We start from the raw sequence: 12740 nt of genomic DNA on the forward strand, positions 1-12740 counted from the left end.
ATGGTGACACACTTGAGGTCAGCCGCGAAGTTGCTCATGCCTCAAGAACACTATGATTAACCTTTGTCATCTACTTTAAATTACATAATGTGTCCGATCACACTAGACGAAGTCACATGAAAAGGATCGAAGATGATATTGTGTGGGATGTGTGGGATTGTGTGGGATCTTTTTTCCACCTCATGTGGGTGATGACTGCTGCTGTTATTGTTTTTCACATTACACGTTTTCACCTCAAGGTAACCTTCAACGGGTGAACTGAAGGAGATGGTCAGATGAATAGAACTGCAGTGGTGCTTTTCCTGGATACATATACAGAACAAAGAACATGCAGTGATAACCTGTTTCGATTTCATTTCTCCACCGTGATATCAATGTTTCATTGTCCGCACAATGAACAGTGGTGGAAAAAGTACTCAAATGTTTTACTTAAGTAAAAGTATCAATACTGCATTGTAGAAGTACTCCGTTACAAGTAAAAGTCCAGAATTCAAAATTTACTTGTGTAAAAGTACAAAAGTATTGATATTAAAATGTACTTAAAGTAACAAAAGTAAAAGTACAAAAATGTTTGAAAATAGCAGATCTACAAGCTCACAGCGTGTCGCAGTAAATGTACTTACTTACTTTAAACCACTGACAATGAATCAGTGTTGCACTGCATTTGATTCAACCAGAGTGTAGAAAAGAGAGTAACGACACGCTTTGATCTCGCCACAAAGCGGGCTCCTATGGGCTATAGTTCCAAACATTGGAACTATCTCATTGAGATAGACAGAGCACTTCCGCATTCCATTCTTACAATGGGAGTCGACGCTAGTGTCAGAACTCTCTTTATGGCTCTGGATTCAACTTTATCGCGTTCACATTTTCCCATGCCGTCGTAGATATTGTATTTGCAGGGTTTATACTGAGTATTTCAGAAACAAGAGAGTGTCTCTGCTACTTCCCATAATGCACTCCACAATCCTACTATTTAACATGTTGGAGTAATTTCAGGCTGTAGTATCGGGAAACCTCAATGACAGGGATCTGAGCTTGCCTACAGCCATGCCCAGTGGTACATAGAGGGTCATTATGGGCCCGATTTAGGAGGGTGGTTTCAAACCTGATGCTCTCTCATCTCTGTTTTACAGTACATACATCAAGTTAGCTAAATTGAAGGGTTACTTTTTTCTTTCAGCTACTCTAATTAGACCTTTACATTTTGGGCTGCTCCATCTTTTTTTTCCTATTGACTTGCTACCATGCTATCCTCTTGATACAGTCGTGTTGAGCAGACAGCCATGCCCTGGCCCAGAAATACAGTTCGCTTTTCCCATTTTGATGGGAATGTGTGATAATGCCTGTGAAACACAGTCGTACACACTTAGCCAACATGCTTTTGATTCTGCCAGTTAGCCCACGGTCTGAAGTTGAATGGCAAGTTCAGTGCTGCCAGAGATTTAAAAGCTACAATATGTATGTTTCATATCCGTTGCCTCTCCAGACAGAGAGAGGTACTGTAGTTACGATGTCACTGACATTGTCAACTAGTCTGTGTCCTCCTAATTGACCGTTTAAATTTCTCAGTGGAATCGGGAGACGACCTCCAACCACTGCGGATAAAGGGCGAGTCTGAATCTGGGCCCACCCAGATTGATACGTTTCCTGGGGTCTTGCCTATGTTCCCTCAGCCCTGTGTTAGGTACGCTCCCGCTTTCCCCACCGTATGAGATCCATGTAAACTTCGGATTTCCCTGGGCACGATAGTGTTGCGTTCCAGGCATTTTTCCAGGCCCAGTCATTATCTGCCACTGCTGCAGATGTGTTTGTTATATTGTATTAACATACTGTACCATATAAAGGTTGTTAAAATAACATTTTATGAATTAAAATAAGTCCTGGATTGTAGCTTTAAGGCTTATTGAGGTCAGGTAGCATTTGTATGTAGAGGTGAAGCATACTTTCTGTGGTGAGTTAAAGGGCCAGGGCCACCCTTAAAGACCCATGGGAACTTCCTGTCTATTTTTGTACGGGGCATTGGCCTTCCTTTTCCCGACCAGTAGCTTTGGCTTGTTGACCTTGGCCGATCTCGCAGCCTTTCCTCAGCAAAGCTGTCACTCCTTGTTAATGAGAAAACATGCATTCTTGGCCTTCTGCCGGCCCCGTCTGTTCCATTGGGTGTTCCCAAACAATATGTTCTTAAAGTCTATGACATTTGGGTAAAGACTGTGCATACTTTAAGCACTTACAAAACAGGGTTTTGGTTATGAACACCGATGCCACTTTGATATCATTTTCAGACTGGAGAATACAATCATGTTTCCCCCTTCCTACTTCATTTGCTGTCGTCAGTAAACAGCCTTGCTAATTAGATTGATTCTTGATCCGTTATGAAGCGCTACTGCAGACTGCTGATAACATGCTGCGCTGCGTGTTCTGTCGAGACAGCAAAGGTTCCGTTTCCAGGGGTTGCACTAAAAATAGTGGACGCTACCATCTTTGACTTATCACACAATGCACAGGGATGTTTGTGATTTCTTAATTCTGTGTTGGTGCAGTGGGTTAATGTCGGTGTCGTCATTCCCAAGTTCACCTTTCATTAATACAGAGTGGAGGACAGTTCTTTAGCAATGCTCTGTGCTCTAGTCTAGTGTAGTCCTCCTAACCACAGTATCAGCAAGGGCTGTGTTATCTCCAGCAGGTAGCCCTTTGGCTCACTAGATGTGAACTCCATGTAGTCATCGCTGTAACACAATGTACACTTCACAATGTGTCAGGGTGGTAGCTTTTTATGAATTCGCAAAAATGTTCCCTCTTTTGGCTGAAATGTGATGGTGTGATTGGTGTATCTTTTGCTGTGTCAGATACAGTAGTGTCGAAGCTTCCCACAGGAAGCTGGCCATTAGCGCACTGCCACGCCCACTTAGAGGTTACTGTAATGAGAGACATGTGGGGGGGAGAGGCAGAAAGTGTCTTCCAGATCGTATTATGGTCTGCCTACTGTACTGGCTGGCTGGCAATGACATTGGTAACCTCACACAGTGCTAGCTGATAGATAGATAGATAGATAGATAGATAGATAGATAGATAGATAGATAGATAGATAGACCATTCAGACCACGCATTTTAACCAACCCAGGAGTCCCTATTTTGGGTACTGTATGTCATTATATTGAAAACTTGATGCAAGATGCAACATGTTGTGAGTTTGTAGAATATTTTTTTAACATGACCTTTTTTCTAGCTTTTTTTGTTTCGTTTCGCTTTACTTTCGTTTATAGTATAGTGGTGATTGGTCCACTTGTGCGATTGGTTGTGTTTTTAGCTCCTTTTACACATAATGCGTCGACTTATGTCTTGAAACATACCCCAACTGTGACAATACAGTTTATATTATTATCTCAAAATGTATACAAATGAATGATAGGAGGTAAGGTGATGGAGTCTGAAGAGGTGAGTTTGCAGTTCTGACTGCAGAGGGGAGTTTATTCCACAGTCTTGGAGCCAGGAGAGAGAAGAGTCTATGACGTATCTGTGTACAGAATTGTTTGGGGAAACAGCAAGGCATCTCATAATTCAATAAAAAACAAATTGTATTTGTCTTTGTAATGATTTTAGTGGATGCAGCGGAGCATGAATGCCACACACAGCGTAGGTTTTGAGAATTGGATTAGACCCCTCAATGAGAATGCTTTTAACAGATTAAAACTGCCGCCCATTACTACTCACTGTGTGGGTTCCAGAAAATATGCTTTGGATTGGCATATGATTTTAAATATAATAATTACTTAATAACCCCTTCTCTACTCAACACAAACAATGAGTTCTTCCAATATTTGTGACCGCTTAACAAAAAAAAAGGAAGATGTAGCTGAATAAACAACACAGGAACAATGCAGTGAGTGTCTTATGTCTAGTATCATGCAGCAGCAGCAACAACAACAACTCGTGGATGCAACAATTACATTTGTAGAAAACGGCAGTAGTTTGTTTTTCCACACACATATGTTTTTGTGGGTGGAAAATAGGCCAATGGCAGATGGGCCTGCCCTTTTTTCAGTTGGCCATAACAACAGGCTGGATGGAAAGTTTCAGTCAGTTTCAGTTGAATCCTCTGTTTCCCTCAGCGTGTTTTTCGTAAGAGTTTGAAACACATAGACCATAGACACAGGGAGGTTGTCTGCTGTCGGAATACTGGCCTCTTGTAGAGCTGCTTGAGTGAAAGCTACACATGCTCTCTAATTGCTTTTGACCAGAGAATGTGATGAATCGCATCCAATAACTCCCATGCATGCGAGCAGCAACAGTGAAGGCAGTTGTGAGACAAAAAATGGGGTCAGTCACTACTGTAGCAAGAACCCTAAAAGTTGGTTTGGAACTGGAACCAAAAAATATTTGTTTTTTTCTTGCCCTGAAGTGGGAACCAAAGTGGGCGTGTCACTATTCTACAGGTTGGAAGATGTAGATGCGATATAAACAATGGCAAAAGCAAGCGAAAAATCATCATCAAAAAAACGAAAAGAAAAGTGAAACTGTAACTGCCAGACGATTGAATTTCCCCCATTAAATGAACACTTTGGCTGGTTATATTCAACGCATTGCTGGCCAGGCCTAGAATCGAACCTGGGGCAACTGGGGGACTCCTGCTCTTAATTGCAATGGTTCTGCTTTAAACTGGAACGGAACCAGTTCTAGAACCAAAGTTCTTTTGGTGGAAAAGGGGCCTCTGTGAATTTGTGTGAGAAAAATGCAATACTACAGTATGCCCACAAGATGGCAGTAAACACCTGCTTTACTGAGCAGGGGACACTGGGGCCATGTGAGGTCATCACCTGTTTTGTCAACATTAACATAGAAGTGAGTGATGCATTTTATTTGGCTGGTTCAGGAAGTGTACACCTGGCTGGGCAACCACCTTTTTATGATTATTAGGATATATTATTAACCATTATTGTTTGATGTGCATGCTGCAACCTTTCTCTCCAGTCCAGATAGTCAAAAGTCAGTCTTTACTTTTATTACTGTACCTTGTTGTAGGAAAATAGCCTAATCTACAAGCTCACAGCGTATGACGTTGTGTGACACATTGTGATCTTGTATATATCTGCTATTTTGATGCCTGCCTGGCAATACTTTAACCACTTTCCACCTGGCTTTGCCTGGCTTTGCCAGGTGGAAATGGATTCATTTGCAAGTCAAATAGCCATTGCCTTCCTTAGAATAAACACATTGAGATGCACAGGCTGCACAGTGCACACCTGGCTGAATGTCGTCCAAAGCCTGCCACCACCACACCCCTTGAACCCACAGCCAGCCATGTCAGGCAATTCCTCTGTGGGTTTTCTATAAACACATGTTTCTGATAACAGAAACATGACTGGTATTCTACCAAATATCCAACATTCTTTCTCTCCCAATTCCAATTCAATGGGGCCTTATTGTCAAAGTATTGTTTACATTGCCAAATCAAGGCTGAAATTAAAAAAACAAACAGTGTATATAGACTGTATACTATGTAGGCCTACAGTTAAACCATAGGCCTAAAAATAAAGAAATAAACATAGGTGTGTAAAATAAATGACACACATAGCTAGCTTCTCTCTCTCTCTCTCTCTCTCTCTCTCTCTCTCTCTCTCTCTCTCTCTCTCCCCCTCCCCCGTCGGGGTCGGGGTCGTCAGTGCCAAACTAGTGTCTACATGCCTCTCTCTCGGCCCCCTCCCCTCCACCGCTCTATCTATCAGTGGTGGAAAAAGTACTCAAATGTTTTAAGTAAATTTATCAATACAACATTCTAAAAATACTCTGTTACAAGTAAAAGTATGTTATTCAAAATTAACTTGAGTAAAAGTACAAACGTTTTGGCATCAAAATATACTTAAAATACCAAGTATGGCTAATGTATGTTTTGTAATAATAATCAAAGTAACTAGTAACTAAAGTTTTCATATAATTGTAGTGGAGTAATACAGCATTTGCCTCTGAGATGTAGTGGAGTAGACGTAAAAGTATTGAAAATTGGAAACACTCCAGTAAAGTAAAACTCCCTCAAAAGTGTACATTGCAGTACTTGAGTACATGTACGTTGTTACCTTACACCACTGGTGTTTGGTAGCCTACCTATCCGGGGAGAAACAAAAGAAACAGAGGGAGTGAAAGAAGGGACATTGAAGCAGAGAAGGGGGGGGGGGCAGATGAGACAAAACCAGCTGTGTGGGAGAAAGAAGACTCAGAAGAGAAGGGGTGGGGGTGGCGAGAGAGAGAGAGTGAAACAGGTGGAGGAGATTTCCAGTGGTTTTTATTTTACTAGAGTATTTCCAATTTTCAGTACTTTTACTTGTACTTCACTACATCTCAGAGGCAAATAATGCACTTTTTACTCCACTACAATTATTAAAAAACTTAAGTTACTAGTTACCTTGTAGATTTTGAAACTTGTGAAATGGGAGTACTTTCTACTTTTGGTACTTTAAAGTACATTTTGATACCAATGCTTTTGTACTTTTACTCAAGTAAATGTTCAATATGGGACGGGACTGTCGAGAGAGAGAGAGAGAGAGAGAGAGAGAGAGAGAGAGAGAGAGAGAGAGAGAGAGAGAGAGAGAGAGAGAGAGAGAGAGAGAGAGCCCGCGAGCGCACACAGGTGGAGGAGGCACCGGCTTCGAATCAGGTGGTGGAGGAGATTTCACAGCAGACTCCTGTTAGAGCAGGGTGCGTGCGCCACACACTACTACCGCCATTCTCTGACCGGTTGAGCAGGTTTTACCTGTGGGCTCCCTCCTCCTATAGTCCCTCTCCATTAGGTCAGAACATGAGTGGACAGTAGCCCAAAGTGAAGCCAACAAAAGAAGGAAGGGTGTGTGAATAGGAGGAAGACTCGACGGTTATTTTAACATTGTTGTGACCTAGAGAGGAGTCTGAAGATGCCGGAGGAGGAAGGTTATTACGGAAAGCATGGTAACTATCTACCGTCTGACTGCTAATACTCCTACTGACTGCGCTAGTGCACTATTTCATGTTGACTTTGAGCATTTGTTATTGTTTTATTTAAAGCGTAGAAACTGCACCTCACTCGAGTTGAGCTTTACTTTCTCACTGCAGAAAAAAATAAGTTTGTCAGCTCAACGTGTGGTTCTTTTCCCCCCGGTTATTTTCGGGTGAAACAATGCGCCTATGCGCGTAGCCTCATGTATTGACTTGATAGTGTGAGAGCTTGCAGACTGGGTGTAAGAGAGCTTGTAGGCTCTATGCATAGCAGCCATACTGTGAAGACATTCACATCACAGGTGTTACCAATGATACTAATGAAGCCTCTGTTCCATTTAGTGTAGCACAGTGGTTCTCAGATTTTTCATTTCCACGACCCCCATAACTCTTAGAGTGTACACATGGAACCAAATACTCTCAGAGTTACACATTCGTAAGGGGCCATTTGGAAACCTCTTAAGGAACCATGAGGGTCCCTGGGCCCCAATTTTAGACCCACTGGTGTAGCAGAGTGTTTCCAGTGAGCCAACATGCACAGTATCAGCATCAGCACCTTGACTCTGTTTGACCAGAATGGAACAGAGCCTTCATTAGTATCATTGGTAACACCTGTGAATGTCTTCATAATATGGCTGCTTAGCTGTGCAGAGCCTGTACTGTTCGAAATTGTTGAACAAAAATGTAATCTGAATTTGTATGGCGACATTTTCACTCAGAAAATGTTCATGCACCCGTGTTTGGAATGTGAAGTCACAGTTACATAACTGCAATGGCAGGTGCAAACTTATAAAAGCATACAGTACATTGTTTTGTTTTTTATTTTGTTTTTTAGTAAATTTTCCAGTCGGTAGTTTTGTGGAGCGCTCATTTTGGTTCAGTCAACATCATAGAGTTAAAAGGTCAACATCCCATCCTGCATAAGTGCAAGATGTTAACCACTTGTTCTACAAGCTCACAACACAATGCAAAGCATTGTGAGCTTAAAGGTCAGCTGTTCAGGGTGTAGAGATTTGGTGTAGAAGATGGAAAAAAGCAGTCCAAGTACAGATACAACTCAGGTCCAGTTTACCTAGAGGGTTTAAGTAGTTAAAGGACCACTTCACCCGTTTTGAACCTATCTTCATATAATTGGTCCTCACTCACTTATGCTCATTATAACATGGCACCATTTTCTTCTACTCGGTCTGTGTCTGAGGAGGACTGTGGAGAGTTCAGAAACCCACCTACCAGTGACATCATCGGTAGGCAGGTTTGGTCATTTCAAGCAAGATTTTTTAAAATCATTATTAATGCAAGAACAACGGCTTCTATTAGGCTATTACATTAACTTTTGAGGAAGAGATAGCCTGCTGTTTCTATCAGCTTGGATTCCCCACCGATGTTGTCACCGGTAGGCAGGTTTCTGACCTGTCCACCGCCCTGCCCCTTCCACAATGGTGCCAATGTATATTATAATGAGCATTAGTGAGGACCAATTATATGAAAATGGGTGAAGTGGTCCTTTAACAAATGCATTACTTTTCTAATCACTTGAAATTAAGGCAGGTGTGCTGGCAGTGAGGAAGAGGCTTATGATGCGTGCCCAAGCGAGCCGCTAGGCGAGCGAGTGTCTGCACCGAGCAGCCAATGGCCTTGCATGTGGATGAGAGTGCTGTTTGATTTGGCAAGCTGTGTGTGATTCACGGTACAAGTTATCACGTGAACCAAAACGACCGCTCCCCCTCCTTGTCTCAGCCAATCACAGTGATAGGTGGTGAGGTTTTGAGGATGAAATCGCTTACATGTGGCTAGCCTAGCCGGCGCTGTCCTGCACAGGTGTTTTTTTGTATATATTTCTAGCACCAATAATCTAGGTGGGTGCCAGTTTGTATATGTATATCTGCTATTTTTGAATAGCCAAAGTATAAAATATGGATAAATGCGTTCCCGGTCTTAATGGGTTAAGTCTACAAGTTGTGTGCTGTTTGTGTCTCTGCCCGTGCTGTTGTTGACAGTAGAGGTGTGTTGGAGTTGCAGCTATTTTGTTATCAACATTTTATCTTAGATAAATGTCACCACTCTGTGTTGATACGGGCCGGCTGATACATCAGAACACGTGGGAATAAAATCAACACTTAGTTTATTATAAAAATGGGTACTGGCAAATGTTTGTGTGAATTTGTACCGTATTCAGCTCCCCACCCTGAGGGTAGTCATTGGAATGCATTGTATGGTAGAACAACCCATATCATGTTGCTTGGTAAACAATAAACATGGCTTAGTTCAACTATGTTGTTGCCATATTGCAAAGGGTGCCTGGGGTCATCCCTAGGTACGCTCCCGGGTGCCTCAGTGTGATAATTCTTATTCAACACCACATTATATATAGCCTGGCCAGTGCTGGATTTTTGGCACTGATCCCCATTTTAGGTTGATTGATTGAGTACTTTATTAGTCAGGAATGTAAACGGCACGAGGTACAGTCAGACATTTAGGCCAGGGGTCTTCAACAGGGGGTCCGGGACCCCTAGGGGGTCCTCAGAGCTACTACAGGGGGTCCGCCAAATCTTTGTGTGATATTTCTTTTTTTTTTACCTTAACCACTAGCATCCCCTTTTCTGAGGAGAACTTTAGCCAAAAATAGCAGATCTACAAGCTCAACGCCTCGCGCTGCGAGGCGTTGAGCTTGTAGATCTGCTATTTTTGGCAAAAAGGCTATAGGTGTAGAGAGAAAAAAGAGCAGACCACGTAAAAAAACAAAACTTTCACCTGAAACAATATAATGTATACAATATAGAGTAGGGGGTCCCTGCTTTATCTCTCTCTCAGCTAAGGGGTCCTTGGCCTGAAAACGTTGAAGACCCCTGATTTAGGCTATTCAATCAACAAATATAAAACACTATGTACAAAGGAGAGAAGGGTCTCATTTCTATGGGAGAGTCCTTGGCTACCCATTACTGATGTTTTTTGACCCACATTTCGTCTAAATTAAAATGTATATTTCAGAAAGTTTAATGTATAAGCAAATAAATATATAATACAAATTAAAAAATAGATAAAAATAATACCAAATTAGGGACCGGGTTGAAAGTGGTTACAAATCGGGACACATCGGCTGCATAACTACCGATGCCATCAAAAAAGTCAAGCTCATTATTGAGTCTGGCTGTACTCCACATACCCCCCAACACTGATTATTTCCCCTAATTGGAACCTGTGTTTGGTGGATGTATGTCTGTCAAGAGAGCTTTGTCTGGTAAATGAGTGCAGCAGCATTAGTGTCTTGACCACATACATTATTAATGAGCCGAGACGCCACTGAGAATATTATAGTCCTTGGTCTAGACCCGGTGGTTCGGGTGTCAGGAGGACGTGGGTTTCATGGATTCATGGTGCTGCAGCGCTGGGGGGTATTTACTTATTGTATCTCTCCTCCTCAGTCACTACTCTTAACACTTTGGCTTTGGATAAACCTGCGTTTGTCTCAATGAATGTATGAGACTGAATCGTATCAGAACATGATGCTGAGACTGAAGCTCCTTTTGTAATCCTTTGGAGTCGCATGTCTTGATTGAGTGCTTGAGCAGAGAAAAAGTGGAAAACAATAGTGCCCCCCCCCCCCCCTCCCCCCCCCCCCCCCCACACACACACACACACACACACACACACACACACACACACACACACACACACACAGCAAAGTGAATTATTGATGTTCCACTTAGCAAGTTGCCATGGGTTTGTTGGTGGTACTATTGTCAGACAGAGAGCAAGCGGAATGCCTATGATTCACAGATTTGTTATTTCACTCCATCATGACCCCTTGCATTTTAGCTGAACATCAAAATGCATATATATACAAGCTTATACTTTGGTGTGTTTGAAAGGAGCAAGGTGTCCGTGTGGCAGTCTATATAATCTGACATCCATGGTCTTGACATAAAGTATTGTAACAACCCTAACGTTTTCCAATTAATAATTTTAAAAGGTAAAACTATGGCATAGTTGTGGCAGGTGTTATCTTACCCCCTGTTGCGGCCTTGGCAAGTTCATTTTGCATGACAGAGGTTTGCGAGTCACCAGGGTGGAATTTATCAGGTTTCTAGGCGTGTCTACTTCTGCCTGTAGGGGAGACTGTGAGGCCGGAGGTGGAATCCTTCATAAACCCTTAAAATCTGCTGTCTGTCTGCGTAAAACAGTTTGATACACTGAGCTCTCCTCAATGACTCATGGTCTAGCACGGTGCAAGGTGCATGCTTAAAGCTTAAAGATAATTCTGTTTGTGTGTGTGTTTTGTAGGTGAACCAAGGAAATATGATCCCACCTTCAAGGGTCCCCTACATAACAGGTGAGTTGGCGGTTTGGTATTGTTCCGACTCGAGCTTTCACATAGCTGTCTTCTATGTTTTGTTAATATGAAATTTCATCACCATCCTGTTCTCTGTATTCCAGGGGCTGTACTGACATCGTGTGCTGCATACTCTTCATTGTTGCCATCGTGGCTTATGTCGGAGTGGGAATACTTGGTAAGGAAAACAGCGTTTTTACTTAGTGTGTGTCCCAATACTAACCTGGTTTTGATTATGTAGTGCGTTTACGCTGGGGAAAATGACTAAATGCCCATGTGCATACTAAACTAGCTTGTTTTGTGGACTTGCTTTAAGTGTAAACTTGATGGACACATTTGTCTCACAATGCAATGCATATCGGAAGGGGGAGGGCTATTACTGTGCTGTTAAGAGGAAACCAATTAACTCCAGGAAGAACTAAGACTCGAAATGGCACCTTTTATAGTGGTAATAACCTAAATATATATGTAAAACATTGTATTTGCTGAATGTCACTACCCTAGTCTCTCTCCATGCATACTCTACACTGCACATGTCAAACAATAGACCCCAAAAAAAGAAAACGCTTTTTTTTTTTTAAAGATAAAGGACTAACTATGGGAGCATGATTCAGGGTGCGGACACTATTTTTCTATTTAAATGTATTCTATCCAGCACCATGGGAGTTTATATTTTGGATGTGCATGCTTTGTAGATGTTTTGCATAACCAATCAACTCTCAGCATCGGTAACGTTGTATCTTTAGAACAATAAAAACAACAACCGAAAACTCATTTGGAAAAACATTTTGCAAGTTTTGTAATTATGGTTTCATAAGTCACAGCTTGATGACATCTGTGGTTGTCCTGTGTCATTTCATATTGGAACCAAAGGCCTAGTGGGACATTTTGTATTTAGTATCGTATATACTGTACAATATTAGTGTAGAATTGGGACACAAGTTTTAATTAGTTGAAGATGTACTGCTCAAAGTTTGGTTTTCTCCTTTGGGAATCGGTGAAGCGGTGCAATGTAGACTATGCTATCAAATGTTTTCTTAAATGTAAAGCAACTTTGGGTGCTTAAAAAAGTGCTATATAAATCTGAGCTATTATTATAAAGATCATATAGACTTATCTCTCCTTCTTTGTCTGTCTGTCTCTCTCTCTCTCTCCGCCCCCCTCTCCATCCTCCTAGCATGGTCCCAGGGTGACCCCAGGAAGGTGATCTACCCCACAGACAGCAGAGGACAATTCTGTGGGCACGCTGGCACTCCACAGGAGTAAGTTGTGTTTTCTATCAGAGCACTGACTGTTGCAACACTAGACTAGACATTTATTATGTTACCCGTTCCTTCCTTCCTTCCTTCCTGTGAGATCAGCTAGAGCAGACCAGCAAGCCTACAGATGTAAACGTTTAGTTTTTTTTAATCTTTGGTAGCCAAGGGCACGTGCACAAGTTGGT

At 42.0% G+C, this 12740-nt stretch overlaps 2 protein-coding genes across 3 annotated transcripts in view; both read left to right on the forward strand.

Annotated features, from left to right (window-relative positions):
- Positions 1–12740, forward strand: part of LOC311054947 (uncharacterized protein) — a 431139-nt gene that overhangs the window by 417646 nt on the left and 753 nt on the right. The window lies entirely within an intron of this gene.
- The window catches only part of LOC311054943 (choline transporter-like protein 2), a 38334-nt gene that overhangs the window by 2037 nt on the left and 23557 nt on the right, over positions 1–12740 (forward strand). The window contains exons 1-4 of one of the 2 annotated variants that reach the window (XM_084070976.1): positions 6709–6939; positions 11248–11296; positions 11401–11474; positions 12474–12558. In XM_084070976.1, coding sequence (XP_083927102.1) covers positions 6906–6939; positions 11248–11296; positions 11401–11474; positions 12474–12558 — 242 coding nt within the window. In that variant the 5' untranslated portion in view covers positions 6709–6905. Of the gene's footprint in view, positions 1–6708; positions 6940–11247; positions 11297–11400; positions 11475–12473; positions 12559–12740 lie in introns of those variants that run through there. The other variant, XM_084070977.1, reaches the window with a different exon arrangement.

This window comes from Gymnoscopelus microlampas (assembly GCF_963454915.1).
Source record: "Gymnoscopelus microlampas genome assembly, chromosome: 11".
Classification (NCBI taxonomy): domain Eukaryota; kingdom Metazoa; phylum Chordata; class Actinopteri; order Myctophiformes; family Myctophidae; genus Gymnoscopelus; species Gymnoscopelus microlampas.